Source organism: Aptenodytes forsteri, unplaced genomic scaffold, assembly GCF_000699145.1.
Source record: "Aptenodytes forsteri isolate BGI_AS27 unplaced genomic scaffold, ASM69914v1 Scaffold426, whole genome shotgun sequence".
Classification (NCBI taxonomy): Eukaryota; Metazoa; Chordata; class Aves; order Sphenisciformes; family Spheniscidae; genus Aptenodytes; species Aptenodytes forsteri.
Genome location: NW_008794010.1, coordinates 1,021,231 through 1,040,010, shown reverse-complemented (window position 1 = coordinate 1,040,010; position 18,780 = coordinate 1,021,231). Strand labels below are relative to the sequence as shown.

The following is an 18,780-nucleotide window of genomic DNA, read 5'->3' as shown; positions in this document are numbered from 1 at the left end:
TTTTGTTTTAATGGTTACCAAATGTCTTCCTTAGAAGTGTAAGAGAGACCCGGGTTCCAAACCTCTTCTTCAACCCCAGCCTCCTCTCTTCAGGGAAATTTAGCTAGTTACTAGGCTATGTTCACCCTACAGAGGGTTACCCTCCAACCTCTCTTTGTGAAGCTGTCCTACTAAAGAGAAAAAGAATTAGAGGTTTATTAGAACACAGAAAGAGAAAATTACTTTGTCACCTATTTTTTTAGTTCATCATCTGGCAAAGTGAGATCAAAGTGTGTACCTTGTTTAAAACTCTCTGCTTTCATAGGAGAGATTTAAAAGACAGAAAATGTGATGTTATCGGATACTAACTTTTGAGAAAAGTCAGATGAGGGGGTGAAAATCTAGGTATTACAGACATTCTAAGCTGAACAAATGAGTAGAAGCTATTCTGAAGAACAGAACTGGTGGGCACGCACAGAGCAAGAACCAAGACATTCATTTTAAAGGGATGAAATGTCAAATCCCTGACTTTGAAGAAGTCAGTCAGCACATGGACAAAGGAGAGCTGGTCGATACAGTATTCTTGAGCTTTCAAAAATGTATTTTGTAAGGACCCCTACTAAAGGCTCTTAAAAAATAGGCAGGACTATTTAGATTGCAAAAGGTACAGCTAAAGGAGACAATATGCTAGAAATTTATGAAGTAGCGTGTGCTTCTTTTTCACTGCAAGAACTTGATGGCATCAAATTAAGTGGCAAGTGCCAGAGTAAAGAAAGAAATCCAAAGAAAACCCCTAAAGATGATAAATCTTCATATGCACGTGATTATGCTATGGAATAACTATTAATGCTGAAAATTATTTGTCAAATATCTTTTTGAACCCACATAAATGAAATGAAAATTACTCATCAGTAGCTACTATCTACAGAACACCACGTCTTCTTATATGGCTTCTGAAAAAACAGCTCGGAGGGGGCTGAGAAAGCCTGCAGAAAGCATTGCCACTCACTTGCCTTCTTCCTATAGTCTCCTCTGGGCACCTACAGTTGAACGCAAGACAATGGATTGGATAGTGGTTTAGATTTCCTTCATGCTGAACAGAAGATTTGTGGCAAAACTGAATTCACTCAAGTCTGCAACTTCAATTGTAGTACCCTAACCAGCTGACCCTTCCTCATTACCTGCTTATTTTTTATGTTATTTATATTCACAATGGCAAAAATTCACTATTGAAAGTAAAAATAACCAAGAATGAATGGTATTTTCTCTTCTGTTTAATACTTTACATTAAAAGAGTAAATATGTGAACTTTACAATATGACTTCTTTCAATAATTGACTTAACAGTAACATCAAATAGTAGCCTCGCATTTTTAAAACCTAGACATTCAGCAATTGATCAGCAACACGAAAGAGGAAAAAATTACAGGTATAAGGTTAATAGCTAATGTGTTTACTAAAGGGGAACTTTTATAAAATGTAACACTAAGGAGTTGTGTTTTACATTAAAAACAACAATTAGTATTACAGTCAGTACATGACTAGACTATGAGAACTCACTTGCAATAATGAACTCTGACCACTGCCTTTGATACACATTACAATGACGCGTGACTTGACAACAGTGTTATTAGCTGACACACAACTTAACATTTCAAGAGTCTGTTTCTGGGTAAGTCTTCCTGCCTGGTGTTACTCAATAAAGCAGCATATATGCAAATATTATATCAAATATTAGGAATAGCAAAGATCATATGAATTCTTTGCTGTTTTATATTAATATTATTTCTATAACAAGAAAATTAGGGGGTTTCACACATATGAAAAACAAGTTGTAAACTAGTATATTCAGAATCAGGTTCAAAATCTACAGAAATATTCCCCAAAGTTCTAATAAAACTGTATCATCCTCTGACAATCTCTCTCAATCCATCTGCATTGTGATTTTCTCACTAATGTTGTACACCTCTAACATGTAATTCTACTGTTCAGTTGGACTAGGCCCTATAGGCTTACCTGTTATCAGAACTACTCTATGTTATTTTATTCATATTCATTACAGAAAACAAGAACACACATAAAAACAGAGAAGTAATTTAGAAGCAAATAGATCTACTTTTTAAAGTGAGCACTTCAACCTTAAACTAGAAAATTAAAATTACTAATGAGAAGAACAAAGCTTTTTTAAAGCAATTAATATAAGCCCACATTAATCAATTCACCAGGAAAGGAAATCACTAGTGCTAGCCCTGTAGTATAATGTCAAAGAAACTACTTGTTCAAAGATAATCTATGCACAATACTAACAAGTGTTTGTGAACCGAATTACAATTCTACCAACACAAACCAATTAAAAGCACCACACTGAACTCCAAAGAGTTTGGAGGGTTTTTTTACTGTTTGTTTTTTTGAAATCAAGGGCATGGATATTAGATAGACCATTTCAGAATATACTGAAATGTAAACAAACGCTAACGTAGAACATCATGATGTATGATAAGAGGATCAATCCATTACTGACTCTAAAATATGCCTTAATGGTCTTTAACAGATAATGCATGGGTACGAACAGTAGCGTAAATGAAGTTTGAAAATTGGACCATTCTTGGATGATTCCAAAGACATTGTGATAAAGAGTTACTTTAATTAGTCAAGACAATCTGCTGCAGTGTGCAAGGTCGATCCATATATCATCTTCACAAGTACTAGTTCTGTGGCATTTAGAAGCAGCAGATTTTTTGTTGCTCTTTAGCACCTTCCTATTTTGTTTTCTGCTGCCTTTTCCCCTTTCCTAGAACAGTGCCTAACGTCTGTCTGGGAAATTTACAGTAAGGACAGGAGGTGGGGAAGGTTCCTTAATTTGCTCCCCTGTCCTTCAATCCACCATAAATCTAAGAAGGGTCACACCATTAGTTTTTAGATTATTTTTTCTCCCTCAGGAAATGACCTTAATAACAGAATACTGGAATGTGTCCCACTCTCATGACTATTATGTGATGCTATATCTGACACTCCCCTCACCTCCACTTTATTTCCTTTACTGTCTGCCTTCCTTGCAACCAAAAATGCCTATTTTAGCAACCCATAAAAATCAGACTCCATAGCTTTGAGTGTTTAGCTTTCAGATATATTAATGTCATCAAATGCTATAAGTTTCTGACTAAAGGTAAGTCAAGTAGCTTCCTGAAAGAGCACACAGCAAAGTATATAGCTACATTTCATAACCTTATCTATAAGACCAAGAGCCAAGTTAAGAATCATGATCCAGTATGTTTCCTGGAGTAGGCACAGTACAAAATACCTTACAATAGTCAAAACATTTAAGAAGAGCTAATCGATATACCGTATTAATAGAAACTAAGAAGTTCACATCAACTCCTCCTTATTACTAGAAAAATCTAGCAATCTGATCATTACAGACCACAACAAAACAGTGTACAAGACTCAAAGCAGGAACCAAAAAAACCTCAACCCTTAATGAATAGATTACATCTGACTTTCTATTGATACATATAACCTATACATTAACTTGATAAACACACAAAGGACAAGGTATCTTATGATACTGCTCTTTTTGAATACAGATTTTGCATAGTTAAATCAGACCTCGCCCTGCTGCAGACATTTGCTCCCATTGTGAGAAGTTCAGTTCTTCCAACAACTCCTTACACAAGTACAATCCACCAAGACTAATTAACAAAGGGAAAAAAACCCTAATGCAAATTTCCAGTAGTCCAGAGATTAATCATTAACTGAAGCTACATGTTTCCTTAATATCAGTGATTTCTTTTAAAAATCATCAGTCTCAAAATAGCTGAAGATGAACTCTGCTATTAATTCTCACCCTGGTTTTAACATCCACAATTTTTCTTATCATAAAACATTAATAATTCTTGAAGAAAACAGGGTAATAGGTATTTAGGAGAGCCACAACAGAATACTATTAACACTCTTAAAACCAGACTATTAGCTTTGAGCCAAGTATAAAATAGGCAACTGATGGACAAATTCTGTTCAAAGCTCATCCTTCCAATATCTGCTATTTTCTTAGTAAACGAACTCTAAGTAAAGTTGTATCAGTCAGCAATTGTTGCATGATGTAAAAACAGGTATATAAGGGAAAAACCTGACTCATTTATACTCTAACCCATTAAGGTGAAAACAAACAAGAAAACACTACTCATCCTTCTCTAAAACTGGATTTTCTTCCTGTGGATGCTCATACGATCAGATGTCCAAATACTTAATGTGCTCATAGAAACACATTAAAGTTTTTGTTACAGCTACCATCTTACACATGCTGGAACTTATGATTGTGAGAGATCTAATTCTGCAGCACATTAATGGGATATCACTAGAATTCTCCAGTGCTAAACTGAAAAGCAACAGAGTGGAAGAGCTCCCATAATACAGAATGTTAAAAATGACCCCAACAGTGGAGCAATGGCAAAGATTACAAGGGGTTTTTTTGTATTCTTACAAAATATTATTTATTAAATATGATATGTATCATACATTAGCAGTATTTTATCATAAGCTTATAAGACATTAAAAATATAATATTTGAATATCTGTGCCTCTGCCATATAGAACAAAGTACCTGCAACAGAAAACAGAAGTGTCAAAAAAAATGGTAAAAAGAAGATTGAATGTTTTTCCTCTGATAACACAAGTTAGCTGATTTACAGTATCAGCTATGAAAAAAATTAAACAAGAGATTGGAGTGCATCTGTCTTCTTTCAAGTGCTAAAATAAGAACAGCTCAAACGCTGACGCCTCTATCGGGAAGCACACAGGAAAAGACTGAGGGGATGGGAAGAAGAAGAAAGGTAAGTGAGAGACACAAGAAAAATGGTGGAATTAAAGAGAGAGCAAGAAAGAAAGAATGTAAACATGTCTGAGAACAAGCTATCATATGGAACAAACTAAATAAAACACAGTAGCCCTCATCCTCCTCCCAATTCACTTTTTTATTTCAAAATAAGGTTAATAATAATAGCTATTTTTGGAAGAGATAGAAACAATAAGGTAAATACTAATTTAACATTTTGTCATTTTACAATCTTTTTGCTACCACCATTTTTATTCATTTAAAGTAAGTCACAGGAGAAAGCATCCATCCTTGAAAACCAGGCATTGTGGATGAAATGTAAGCTTGGAGAAGCCACAGAGACTCAATGAAAAGTGACTCACATCACTGTCATCAGTACTAAAATATAGTAAAGTTTTTCCGCAAAGAACAAATTTAATCCCAAAGGATTTGTGTCCAATGTTACTTATTTGCATCCCATCACAATAATCACAGATATTTTCCATGTGCCTAATGAAAGGGGCAAAAGAGAGCGTATGCCTTAAGCAATTCTGAGCTCCATGCGTACTGATTAATTAGCCATCAAACCAAAACACAATTAATTGTGATCTAGTGTTCACTATAGCATGTACCTGGTTCCCGTTTTGTTCGCTAGCAGTTTGTGCAAATATGAATATATTATTCACCTCTGTCACACTTTTGTTGCATCCGCTACTTCCAGCTCAAGTTATTGGGAAGTCAAAGAATCAGGAATAAGACAGACCAAGAGAACTGCATAAACTCCGCTCCTTCAGAAATCTAGCCAAAGAAATTATTTAGTGAAAGTAGAAGAAGAGGGCCAGTAAGACATGTGAGAAACAGAATAGTTACAGATGTGTTAGCACCTGGAATCTAGTAGCCCATCCTTAAATAACAGTACCAGATACACTGGTATTTAAAATTATTAATAGTTCATTGGATAGCCACAGCTGCTTTTTAATAATATTAAGAAAAGAATTGTTGTCTGCTATAAGACGACCATGAGGATGAGTGTGCATCCACAATCTACCTACATTGAACATAAGGGCAAATACACACGACTACTCAAATAAAGATAATTCATTAGGCAAAGTACTGCTATAATATCCAGCATTCTAGTTACAGAAATATTTTTTATAACTCTTAAAGTATTAGAATATCTGTAGGTTAATTCTAAAAATAGAAAGCCGTACTATTTGTTTGTATAATACATAAAATCCTGCAGCAGCATAAACAGCTTCTATACAATAAAAATACAATTAAGTACATTTACTGTATTCACACCATTTAAAATCTCAAGCTATTCTATTTCCTAGTTCATTTTTAGGCTACTTAGTATATTAAAGCACTGTTCACAGTAGCATCATAAAAGATTAAAAGAGGATGTTTTCATCTTTTGTAATAGAAAAAAAAAAGGAAGGAAATTTAATTTGTTTTCCCACTGTTTTTATCTTGTGCTTATTTCTATCCATCAAAGCAAGACAGCATGGTACGCAGTGACTTCTTAGCCATAACGCTATCAGACACCATGAACAGACAATGGTGAGTGCAAGAACAACCTGATTTTCTGGGCAGATCTGGGAAGAGGAATAGCTGGTGTGTGCACACATATGAGAGAGAGATGCTTCCTTATTACTAGCAACAAATGCAGTTTAAGTTCTTTTTTTTTTTTTTTTGTCCACCACAGCCTAAACTTTGGAACAAGAAGAAAGAGACATTAAGATACTTTTAAACACACTGAGTGTATCTATACCAAACACTAAAATCCATATTTAGGAACTTAAAAGGGTAGCTGTATCTGCAGAAAAACTGAACCGCTTTAAAGCAAATTGACTGGTCTAAACCTTTTACAAACACATCACCTTTATCCTAGTACAAATATGCTTAGCTGGACAACAGTTTTGATAATGTTTTTGTATTAATTTTTTTTAAGTTTTTAATGATAATTTTAATGTTTAAATTCTTTTTATTTTTGTCTCTAGTGTTTCATTGGCTAAATCCATATTAAAGTAACCAGGATCATATAAAATTGGCACAAAAACCCATAAGATTGTGTTCTATAACAAATACTCTCTAAGGATTTTCTAAATCTCCTAAGTGCTAGTCAAAGTAGTATTATAGTGAGAGCTAAGTTATTGTTAATTCCTAATGGAAAAAAAATAATTGAAACAGAAAGAACCCAGAACAGAGAATGTGTAGTTGTATCACCTCACAGAAGCAGGGCTGTGTTCAGTCAGGGCCACCAACAGTTTCAGAGCATACATTGGTACTGGGTCTGGAGCCATCAGAATGTCCTCATACCTGAAAGGGGGAAAAGGAGTAGCAACAGTGAAAAAAAAGTCAAGATATGCGTGTTAAAAGGTTGATGTTAAAAATACATCATTTCCCATTTCCAAATTTATAACCACAATGGAAATACAATGCTGTTTGGAACCATACAAAGCAATAAACAAGACTTACTTAGAAACAGTATTTTAAAACCAGCATCAGATTAACTTTAAAAGCAGCATAAATAAAAGAACACAATATGTTTTAGAGAGAGATACACAATTATAAAATTTGTAATTATATATGCATCAATAAATAAATCATATATTTTTATGTATTAAAAAAATCTAATCTTCAAGAGGCAAGTAGAAACTGAGCCTCAAAATATTAGGCAGAAGATTTATTGGGTGCTCAGGAAGACCATCAACCAGCTTATATATGATTAAGCTCTATATTTTGTTTACATAGTGATTTTTCTCAAAATGAAATATTTTACTTATAGAACATTCGCTTTGAGATTTATGTTTTATTTCAAATTTTAAAATATATTGCTTTAACTACAGCATACTTCCATTCTCTGAGTAATATGGAACAGAACAATACAAAAATACTTCAAAACAACGTTTATTGAGAGCTATAGCAGTGAAGATAAAACTACAAGAAAAACATCTATAAAACATTTCCAAATATCACCTCATGGAAACCTTGGTAACGGAAAACAGGCTGCTGAAAACCAAAACGGACTTTGCTGTTGCTGCTAACATTCCAGTAAAGCCCACCCAACAAACAGGACTATTTTTATTTTGTTTAAATCAAAATGTATCTGGAGGGCAATAGGATACAATGATGGAAGAGAGAAAGATGCAAGCATAAAAAAACCCACAGACTCAGCCATGTCAAAACACTGTCTTTGAACACAAATAGTGCTACTCTAAACATGTGGAAGTAATAGAATTGGAAGCATAAATCTCTTTATTTGTAAAAGAAAAACCATGAAGAATTAATCAAGTGCAAATGAAAGCATGATTTGTAGGAAAATGTGGTAGGTTATCACATTTTGTGCAACAAAACACTTCCGCTACATTTTTTTCTTTTTGGGTTCTGATGGGGGAATGGGGTGGAATCAAGCAAATCACCAAGAATTTTACTTCCTGTCTTGAGATCCCAAGTGCTGCCTGAGGAATGTGGATGACTTCCCACCACCCGGGTGTTGGCATGTACCCTACTGTGCACTAGCTCTTCACTGGAATGAAGATCCCCTCTCCCCAAGCACCACACCTCAGCACTCTGATTTACACAGGAAGGAAATCTAGAAAGAGGCGTGGTGGCTTTCCAGCCAAGTCTCTGATCTGGACAACTCTAAGACGAGGAGGGTGAAGCACATCAGCTGTGCATTCTTGATGTAGCCTGTGGGAGCTCCATCACAGGGGCTAACATTCCCACACAAGCACACAGCCTATGGGCAATGTGTCATGGCTACTACGTATTAGCTTGAATGTGCTGCCATAGAGTTGCAAACCACATATAATTAGGAATATAATCAATATATAATTATAATATATAATTATCAACATAATTAGGAACATTAAGAATTAAATTAAAAAGAGCTGATGTCAATTTCTGAGATAAAAAAAATCTGGATAATCTGGATTTGGAACAGAAAGCATTTGCCTTGTATTCATTGTCTATAGCTGAAAGTTTCCATTTGTTTATGAAATGCTCAGGAAAATAACCTTTCAGTGAACTAAAATTAAATGACAATTTCATTCAATTTGATCAAAAACCTGTGAGGAAGTTAACTTTCTGATCTACAAATGCACAAATATTTGATGGAATTACCATTTTATTGATGATGCAGAAGATGAGAAAAAAGTGGCAACCACTGCATTCCTCCATTTATCTCAAAATGAAGACCATTAATATGTCATGCATAGTGACAAAAATTCTATTTCCTAGGTCAGTTTTACTTTTAAACAAATTAACTTGTAGAAGATCTTTATAGGAATGAAATATATACACAAATGAGTACTATTATAGCCTTCCTTAAAAAGAACATCACACGTTAAACCCAGATGTCCCTCTCTTCCATACTCAACAGCTCTCAGTTCTTAAAAAGCTGAATGAAAAGGGGTGGAAATACCCACTTCCCCACACAGACTGCCCACGAACAAACTCTCTCTCCTCTCCTCTTTAGACTACCCTCCAGCTGAGTCACACTGTCCTATCCTTTGTCCAGCAACAGAAAGACTAAACCTCAGCAAACACCTCTTCAGCCTCCAAATACAGGCTAGTTTTCTCTTCACTTTCTATCTCAGAGTTTTCAAGTAACTCTTACTTCTTGGGATACGGCTTTATGTTATCTTCACGAGTAGGTTACATTGAATCTTAGACCTCCCTTCTCTCTAGATTTAGGCCAGATCCCTTTGTATTCAGATAAAGCTTCTTTTGAGAACTGTAGAGAGTATATGAGGGTTCATTCCTACCTCCCATCAATATTTTCCTACCCATACCTAGAACATTGCTGAACAAAACTTACCTTTCATGTCTTTTTTGACATCCAAAGCAGCTGCTTTTCTTTTCTTAGTTTCTTTTTGAGTCTTCTCCAAACTGAGTTTTGAGGCTTTCAAGTCAAAACTGAGTTTGAGTTTTCTTTTCTGCAGAAAATCTTCAAACCCTCCTCCACTTTTTGTTTCTTCTGTGCCTTCTTGCATTGATTACATACTCCCCACAGGTGAACATATTTACTAGGGGTTGGCTCAAACCGCAGGTTCAAGTAATGTATTGAATATGCAGACACCAGTTAACTCTTTCTGAACCACTGGAAGATTTACATACTGCTTTGCTATGCTCCTAAGCTAGAGTAGAATTTGTTTATACCAAGTTCCAATATATTCCAAATATCATAAACTTCAATAATTATTTTCTTGAGATAATCTCAAAGTGCTTTTCAAATACAAGTATCCTCATCTCTACTGGTGAGATAAAGGAACTGATTCAGGAACTACTTAAAGCCTGGAACCAAGATTATAAGCTACCGCAAGACTTTTTTTATACATCTACAATGCAATGCATGCAAAGATAGCACAGCAGAAGTCCCCAAAGTAGGATCATATTTAGTCTCAGACCAAAAAGCCCTGCCACTCAATTGAGCTAATTAGCTTGGAGACAGGAGTATACTGGCTGTTTTCATCTAGTTTGGAATTAGCATGACACTCCCATACACACAGTTCAATGAGAAACATTTTATAAGATGGGCATGTCTACAAAGGGCAAGATTCAGAGCAAGGACAGAACTTGGTCTCACTTGACTCCAGGTCTCTTCCCCTATGAAGAAAAGTATCTGACAGCTTTTAATCATGCATATACTCTATTTTTAAAATAACATTTTCAGTTTCCATTTTAATTCATAATAATAAATTCTACATTTCCCAGTGAAAAAAAAAATAGTGTGAAGAAAGTTATGAGAATAAGCTTCTCTATAGAGCTCTAAGATTTCCTTCCCACTCTCTCTCACAGAGAAAAGATTACACATCTTGCATGGACAGAACTTTGGTCCTCAAATTGTAAGAACATTAGTCAATTAGCAAGAGACAGTCTCATTCTTGGGGAAGGCACTGTTTCTGATCATAATCCAGCATCCATTCCTCCACCCCTCTGCCACTTATTTAATGTAGGGGTGGGGAACAATTTCCTCACTTAGGGCAGCTAAGTATTTATAATTATTAACTTTTGAGGACCACACATTAAAATACACTGTAACATTATTAGAATAATGTGAAAGAAATGATGACTCATCTTTATTGTACTCTTACTGTGTTCGTGCTTTCCTTCCCTCTACTCACAGATGTTATCAGCCCACAGTATGCATGTGCATAACACAGAGAGCTGTCTTTATGCTCACCTGCAAGTCATTTTGAAATGACAGGCCTCATTTGACCATAAACCATATAAATGAAGTGCCAAGCCACATCTGGCCCACAGGCTGTAGTTTCATGTACTCTGCTGTAGGGTTTTTCTGCTGCTTGAGGCAGCAGGAAAGGACAGCAATTTAGAGGCAATAATCCCTGGGTGGATCATGGAGGACTAATCCATCCTGTACTATTCCTTTTTAAAAGGTTATATGCCATTCCATGATTTCAGAACATCTTACATGAGGGCACAATATCCAAAATAGACAAGAAGATGTTGCTGTTAGAATGTTCTGACTTTATTAGCGGAACAAAGAGGGGTATTTAAATCACAGCCCAAAAGCTAGGGGAAACTTGTTTCACTCCAAGAGCAGCCAGAGGCACAGTATCAGAAATGAGTGTCACACAGAAGTTGTGTTTGTGTTGTATATGACAAAGTACTAAATAAACCTAGGAGGGAGATGTTGGGCAGAGAACTCTGGCAGCCATTCATAGCTATTCCTCTTTTCGTTTTGCCATTTAAACATAAAAAGGGTAAAGCAAATATGCTGTCAAAATGGATTGAGTATCAAGTTATTCCCCATTACAGCAGCAATATTATACTTACTGAGGCAGCAATGAATCTCTAATGAGAGACAGAAGCTTGCTGTTTGAGTCGAGGCTCTCCCCTTTCTCCTCAGCCATGACCTCGTGGCTTAAAAGCAGTGATGTGGTTTCTGAGAGCAACCGCAAGCTGAAGAGTCTCCATTCCACTTGAAAATAAAGGTGCCAAGAATGTGACCACACTGAATTCTAATTAAAACAAAATGTGGAATTCATGGAAAATGTAGTTGATGTGGCCATATACTTACCATTCTGACTGTGGACCAAAGAAACTAGTGGTGGGAGGATACAGTCTTCAACCTAAAATAGAGAATTAGAAAGATCTGCCTTAGATTATTCACAGGGGAAAAAATAGAACAGAGATACACTATCATCTATGTTTATTCCAATGCTACAGCCCTTAATCAAAGAGATGAATAATCATGGAAATTCATCCATAATCACACTTATAAAGCCACCAAATTCACTCTTCTCTGGTAAGCTGTCATAAAGTTACAGACAGTAATGTACTTTTGTATAGAAAAAAACAGTAATTTTGGTATAATTCATTGAGAATGAATTTTAATGTAAAATACAGAATTCAGTGCAGATGTAAGATATTAAGAAAAAAGAGTATTAGAATATCTATTAATCCTGATGCTTTAATCCATAAACTAACCATCGAATAGAGTTCAGAAGAAACGTCCTTCTAAAACAAACCTGCATAGAACTAAAATACATCAGTAAAGATGTACTACCTCTAATGAAATATTCTTAAGCTTAGTAGAGAGTCTTGATAAAATTTTAACTTCTTCCATTCTGGTAATACACAGTCTTCCATTAAAATTTTGATTTACAGACTTAAGACTTGAAATATGAAAAAAAAAAATCCAGTCAACTCTTTATTGTTCATAAGTGTATTGTTACAGATTAATCATCTGTCACAGGACTAGTCAGCTTAGTTCCATCTGAAATCAACTTATGGTAAACTAGGCTATAACTCAGTTTTATATATCTAATATTACAAAAATAGTGTATTATTAGTATTCTCTATAGAAGACTTAAGAATGAATCGCTAAGTCACTGGTAGAATATAATTTATTTAGACAGGACATGCTTTGGTTTTGGGGAGAGAATGGATGGACAGTCCTGCAATTTTTAAGTATGCATCACGGATACACAGCTTGTCCTTGGATTTATTTATACAAATAAAATTACTGTGTAGGTTCTCACTACACCATGGACAGGATTTGGTGTAGCAAGACTGCGTTATAATCCTCCATGTGTTTTCTTTTAGTGATTAATGCTAGAAGATAGAATTTCTCTAGATTTATGCAGCTACTATTAAGAAACATCTATAGAAGCTGAAAGTATCTATGAAAAGGGGTCACTAAATGAAGTTAGCCTCTAGTCAGCAAGAATCAACAACTATTTCATTGTTAGTTGGTTGTCTCTGTTAAATGAATCTCTGACATTAAGGGATTCATTTAGTCTAGCTTTTTTTCCACTTCTGAAAAAACTACCAAAATGTGCCTTTGTTTTGTACTTTCAATAAAAGAGGTAAAGGACTCTGCTTGAGGTATGGAAGTCAAATTACTCTTGCAAGTACAAATAGTCTTTACACCTATATAGATAATGTTATATATCATAGATGTAGTGACTTTTGTAACTCTTCATAATTTTGAAATATTTCACAGACTTTTCAGTTAATATGCAGTAAGATAAATAATAAAACTACATTGCACTCCAACAACTCCATTAGTGCAGGTTTGTAAACTGTTCTACAAATGGTAATTTATCAGTTATAACATACCTGTGAAGTAGGATAAAAAAAAAAATGTACGTACTTAAGGTCTTTCAGTCCAAAAAACCAGTTCAACCTACTGCAATGCTTCTTAAACGAAGAGGCACATTTAAGTGGTAAATTAAAGGCGTGAGACAGAAAAGAGGCAAAAAAGCAGCTCTTGATTGTCTGAAGCAACGTAGGGACTTAGAATATTATGAATCACTCAGCAGCAGCATTGACTCAGACTGATACCGATTAAGATGGCAGTATACAGCAGTTTGATGCAACTTCAACTTCTAAAACTTCCAATCTTCTTTCACTTTCATCTAGTATTAACAGTAGTCTTTCCACATTAGCAAATGTAGTTAAGCCAGTCATAAGTCTTTTCTAAGATAAACATATTTTAAACTGTCATTGTAAAGAAGATTCTTTAGGTCTTAAATAATTGTAGTAGCTTTTTCTGACCCTTTTCTAACACGAACCTCAATTTTGGCAAACAAACTGTTTAGAATGGAATTCTCCATAGCAGGTCTTTGCTTCATGTCAGTTCAGTGTGGTGGGGAGATCAACTAAATGAAGCGCTAATCCTATAGAAAATTATTTTGTGATGTAAGAGCATATCAGAATGCACATACTGAAGGGAGAAGCAAGTATTAAATTGTACATGAACCTTAAAGCAGATACTTCCTAACTTCCTAACTCTGCAACCCTCATCTTCTCGCCATTTGGGTCACTGTTTTTTACTAATGTGTACACAAATTTGTAAACAAGATATGAACTAAGGAAGTAATAACTGAGGTCAAATAAACTGAAGTGTAATAGTACATGAAATATTTTTAATAAATTCACCAGTGAATTCCACAAGTTTTCTGTAAGTTATGTATACAGAAGCATGGTATTAGTATTTGGGCATTTTTTAGAGAGATTGAAACAAAATAGAAGAATTCTCAAACAAGGATTCATTTTTTCTTCTTTTAAATGACTGCTGACATCTATGTAGAATCAAATCTCCATATATGCATGAAGGTATTCAGATATTTTTATTGTTTCAGTCTTTATCACTAAAATTGCTAACAGAAAAAAAGTGGGAAATACTCTCTTTAAGCCTAAACAGACTAGATAGTTTAAATATAATCATAGCTATATCTGGGTTTCTACCATCTTCTAAATAGCCTGATACCCAGTTCATGATAAATCCCTAACTGCACAAAGCCACCATTGTATAATTCTGTAATGATGGCATTCAAAGGCTATGCTGCCACAACTGTGCTGTTATCAGTACCCAAAATAGCAATGAAATACTAGAAACTTTCATACACACCACATTCACATCTCCCAGCTATAATACATATGTACAGGACCAAAAAAAAAAAAAATGTAGCTCAAACCTGATAATCCTGTTTCTGACAATTGGAAAGGAGCAGAAAAAGAGTAGGAGAAATAGACCAAGCATAAAGCACAACTGTAGCTTCTAGTAAAGTAACTCTTGAGTTAAGAAACTTCCTAAGCTGATGCTGTATGTGTATTTTTGCATTTAATAATGCTTACTAGCCTTTTCTCCCATATATTTGTCCAATACTGGTTTAAATGTATTTGTACTTTTAGCATGTGCAATACCTACGGCACTGAATTCCACACTTCAACTATGCCTTATGAAAAGGCACTTCCTTGTTTATTTTAAAGCAGCTAACTTGATACCCATGAATTCTTATTTTATGAAAACCATGAATAGTTATTTCCAATTCATCTTTCCCATGCCGTTCATAATTTTATACTTTCAAGTCTTTTGTGTCCAAGCTAAAGTTCTTATCTACTCAGTCCCTCCTTGCATCATCGAGCCATACTTTTTCTTGTTAAGCTTGATTCCCTTTGAGAGTGAATGACCACCACTACATTCAGCATTCAAGGCTTGAGGGCACCATGGACTTACCACGGCATAGTGATGTTTTCTGCTTTTTTGTCTGATCTTTTACCAGTCATTTCTAATAATCTAGTTGTCTTTCTGATTACTGCTGAGCATAAAGCTATCATTTTCATAGAAAAATGATGCTAAAAGATCTCCAGAACAGTTACAAGTAGTTTAGAGCCTGGCACTGCATATGCATAGTTGGAATGATTTTTCCCCATCTGCATCGCTGGACATTTATCAGTATTGAATTGCACGTCATTTTATTGTCCTTTCACTCAGTATCTTGAAAGCTTCTGCAACTCTTACGTTGGTTTTAATTTTCACTACTGTGAATAATTTAGCATCAGCAGTCAGTTCTATCACCTCCCCTATTCGTTCCCTTTTCTGGGTTAGTTATAAATAGCACATGTTGCAACACAGATCTTTGTAAGGCACCATTCTTAATATACCTAAATTTTTTAAAACTGACCTCTATTCTCTACTTAGTAAATTTTAACTAGTTAGAAGTTGATCTGTCAGAGGGTAAGAGGGAAGGGCCACTGATGGATTTGAAGAGTCTTTGGTGCATGACACTGTCAAAAACATTTTGGAAATCCAAGTATACTATCTAAAACCAGAATATCTGTCTCCATAATGTTCACTAATTTCTGCAAGGAAAACTTTATTGGTGAGGTATGAGCACCCAGCAAAAGCTGTACTTGCTTTTCTACAGTATTTTATTACTTACAAAAATCAGATCTTTTGAAAACAAAATTTTTATAGAAAATCTTCTGTGAAGTCTGTAACTTAACCCTCAAAAGAGAAAGAGAGACAAGATAAGTCACAGTTTCAGAGTAGTTAAGTATTCACCAGCTACTAGGAGGGGCTTGAAGGAGAAAACTGTACTTTCAGTCTTTCTCTGCTTGTCTTCACTGTTCAGGAGATGTCAGACACAAGGCCTGCACCCTAAATATATGTGCCTGCTTTGTTAGAAACAAACACTGCCTCAGTTTTACTTAACCTCACCAAGCAAAGTCCAAGCTCCACAAGTACCCACTAAAAAGCAGTTACAACACTGCAAGGGCTCACAGTAGAAGGATCCAATACACTAAATCCCTATCTAGCAGGAGGTACCCCCTAAGAATGATGACAGAGAACTAAACTTCCATTCACTTGTGCTAGTCAGCAAGGATGAATTCAACTATTCAACATATACATGCAACCATCATGTATTAATGAACTAGCATATAACCAAACTTACCCGTTATCCCCTACAACTTAGGCTATGTTTATATGGATAGCTTAACCCTCTTCTCAAGGCCACAGAACTTACCTTAATATGGTTAACATTACCGACCTAAAAAAAAAAAAAAATAAATATCTCTCTTGATTAAAACTGAGTTTCAGAGCTCTTCAAATCAGTGCATAGGGCCACAGTCTTGACATTTGGTGTTACACTGGGTGGCCAGAAAAAGTAAGCAGGCTTAAAGCCTGGTCCAGCAGCATTTGTGAACCATGCAGTTCTCAAGTGAAAATGAGACCCAGGAATTAAACTTACATAAAGAAACTACGCTATCCATTCCATGCAGCTATTGTAACCAAACTCGCAAGTGACTAAGCCCATTACTTTACTTCCTGAGATTTTTCTAGAGGTATCTGGTTCTTTTTAGTGTGCATATGTTTAACTTGCAACTACTGACAAATATCTTCTCCTTATCCACTACTCAAAGCAGAACATACCAAAGCAAAGATCATGAGCTCCCAAACCCCTTTTTTTCCAGTCACATGTAAGATCCACAACATCCAACATCACCCTGACATTTATTCTCATTAAAATTCCACATACAAAGTTATTGCTGAAAGTGACCACGGAATTAAGATCATGCTGCCTTCAAACTTCTTAAAGCATTTGCTGGAGGCACAGCATGCTCCTCAATGTTTTAATTTTGCCAGTAATCTCTCAGAATGTAATAGAAAAACTAATCTAATGCATGTTATAATGAACTGAGGAGAAGGATGATATTTCTGTAATTTTTTTTGAAAAGTCTTCACAACTTCAGAATCTTCATTGAGATTTTTTTTTTCTTACTTCTGGGAAAAGACAGCACTGATTGACTGACTCAGTATGTCAATTAGTACAGAACTGGTTTCACAAAAAATGCTCATGTCATGTGGACTAGATTAATGGACAGAAAGCCACATGGGGTGTAGAATTTTAATCTACTTGAAAAGGGAAAGTGATTGAAGAAATGCTGTACAATATGTTAATATAGTCATACCCTACACTGACAAAATTAAGGTGTCAGTGGTTAGAGCAGAACAGCCTGTGGATGAAGAACACCAGTGATGCTGAATCAAGAAAAGACTAAGATGAGCAGAAAAAAGCACTTGCAGAAGTTTCTAACCCTTGTGTTGTCATCTTTGGTGAAAATCACAACTCTTACATTGTCAACCAGTGGATTTCCATGTCATACTGCTTTTCCCTTGACTTCCCATCAAGCAACTCATCATGTTCGGGGTGCTTTTATTTTAGCCTGATTTTTAAAAATAAGTTTTAAAACCTTGAGGAGAAGAATCACTGCTGACAACTATTGCCTCAACCAGAGATTGAACTCTCATGCTTCGGGTAAAAGATCATCTGTGCAGTGTACAGATCATTTTTGGGAGCTAGTTAGAGTATAGAAAGGACTCCCACAGGGACTGCCTGCCATCATGAACCTCATCACTGCTCAAAGTGCTCTGAATTAGCATATGTCCCTTTTTCAGGCAAATAAATATACTTAACAGAAAAGAAAAATGCAAATGATACAGTCAGCACAGAATTCTTCCAGTTAGTTATATCTAAGCCTTTACAACAATATTTATTTTCAAATTTTGGTAACACTTACTATCTGAATTTAATAAACATTTTTCCATTTAGGTATGTGGAGGAAACAGGCAGTTGGACTTGTGTCAGTTTAAGAAACCAGAGTTTATATTCCACTCTAGTCCATAGAGACTCTTCTTGATGTCCTTCATCATCATATTTGCGTACCTGGAAATCTACAGTTTTGTCAAGACTTGCTGACTCACACTTACTGTTAGTCTTTACTTTATATCTTGTAAAAATGCACACAAACTCATGCAAAATGAAATTATTGCTCACTACTGGCTTTCATTTTAGCAGTTTCAATTAATTTCCCTTGACTTTATCACACTTAGCAGTGTCAGCCAGTCCCCACAGAAATGAATCTCCTCAATAACTGACTTCAGGTTGATGGCAATCAGAAATTTTATCACCAAAAAAAAAAAAAAAATGTATTCAATTTTCTTTGTTCAAGGTACAAATACAAAAGCAAATCAAACATGAATCAAACATCAAAACTGCTCGAGGGTAGGAAGGCTCTGCAGAGGGACCTGGACAGGCTGGATCGATGGGCCGAGGCCAACTGTATGAGGTTCAACAAGGCCAAGTGCCGGGTCCTGCACTTCGGCCACAACAACCCCATGCAGCGCTACAGGCTTGGGGAAGAGCGGCTGGAAAGCTGCCTGGCGGAAAAGGA

General features: G+C 35.5%; 1 protein-coding gene across 1 annotated transcript in view; it reads right to left on the bottom strand.

Moving 5' to 3' along the window:
- ULK4 (unc-51 like kinase 4) overlaps nt 1-18,780 on the bottom strand; it is a 261,157-nt gene that overhangs the window by 142,879 nt on the left and 99,498 nt on the right. The window contains exons 27-29 of the mRNA XM_009290482.2: nt 11,834-11,885; nt 11,590-11,734; nt 7,015-7,107 (exon numbers count right to left, since the gene is read on the bottom strand). Of these exons, the coding sequence (XP_009288757.2) occupies nt 7,015-7,107; nt 11,590-11,734; nt 11,834-11,885 (290 nt within the window). The remainder of the gene's footprint in view (nt 1-7,014; nt 7,108-11,589; nt 11,735-11,833; nt 11,886-18,780) is intronic.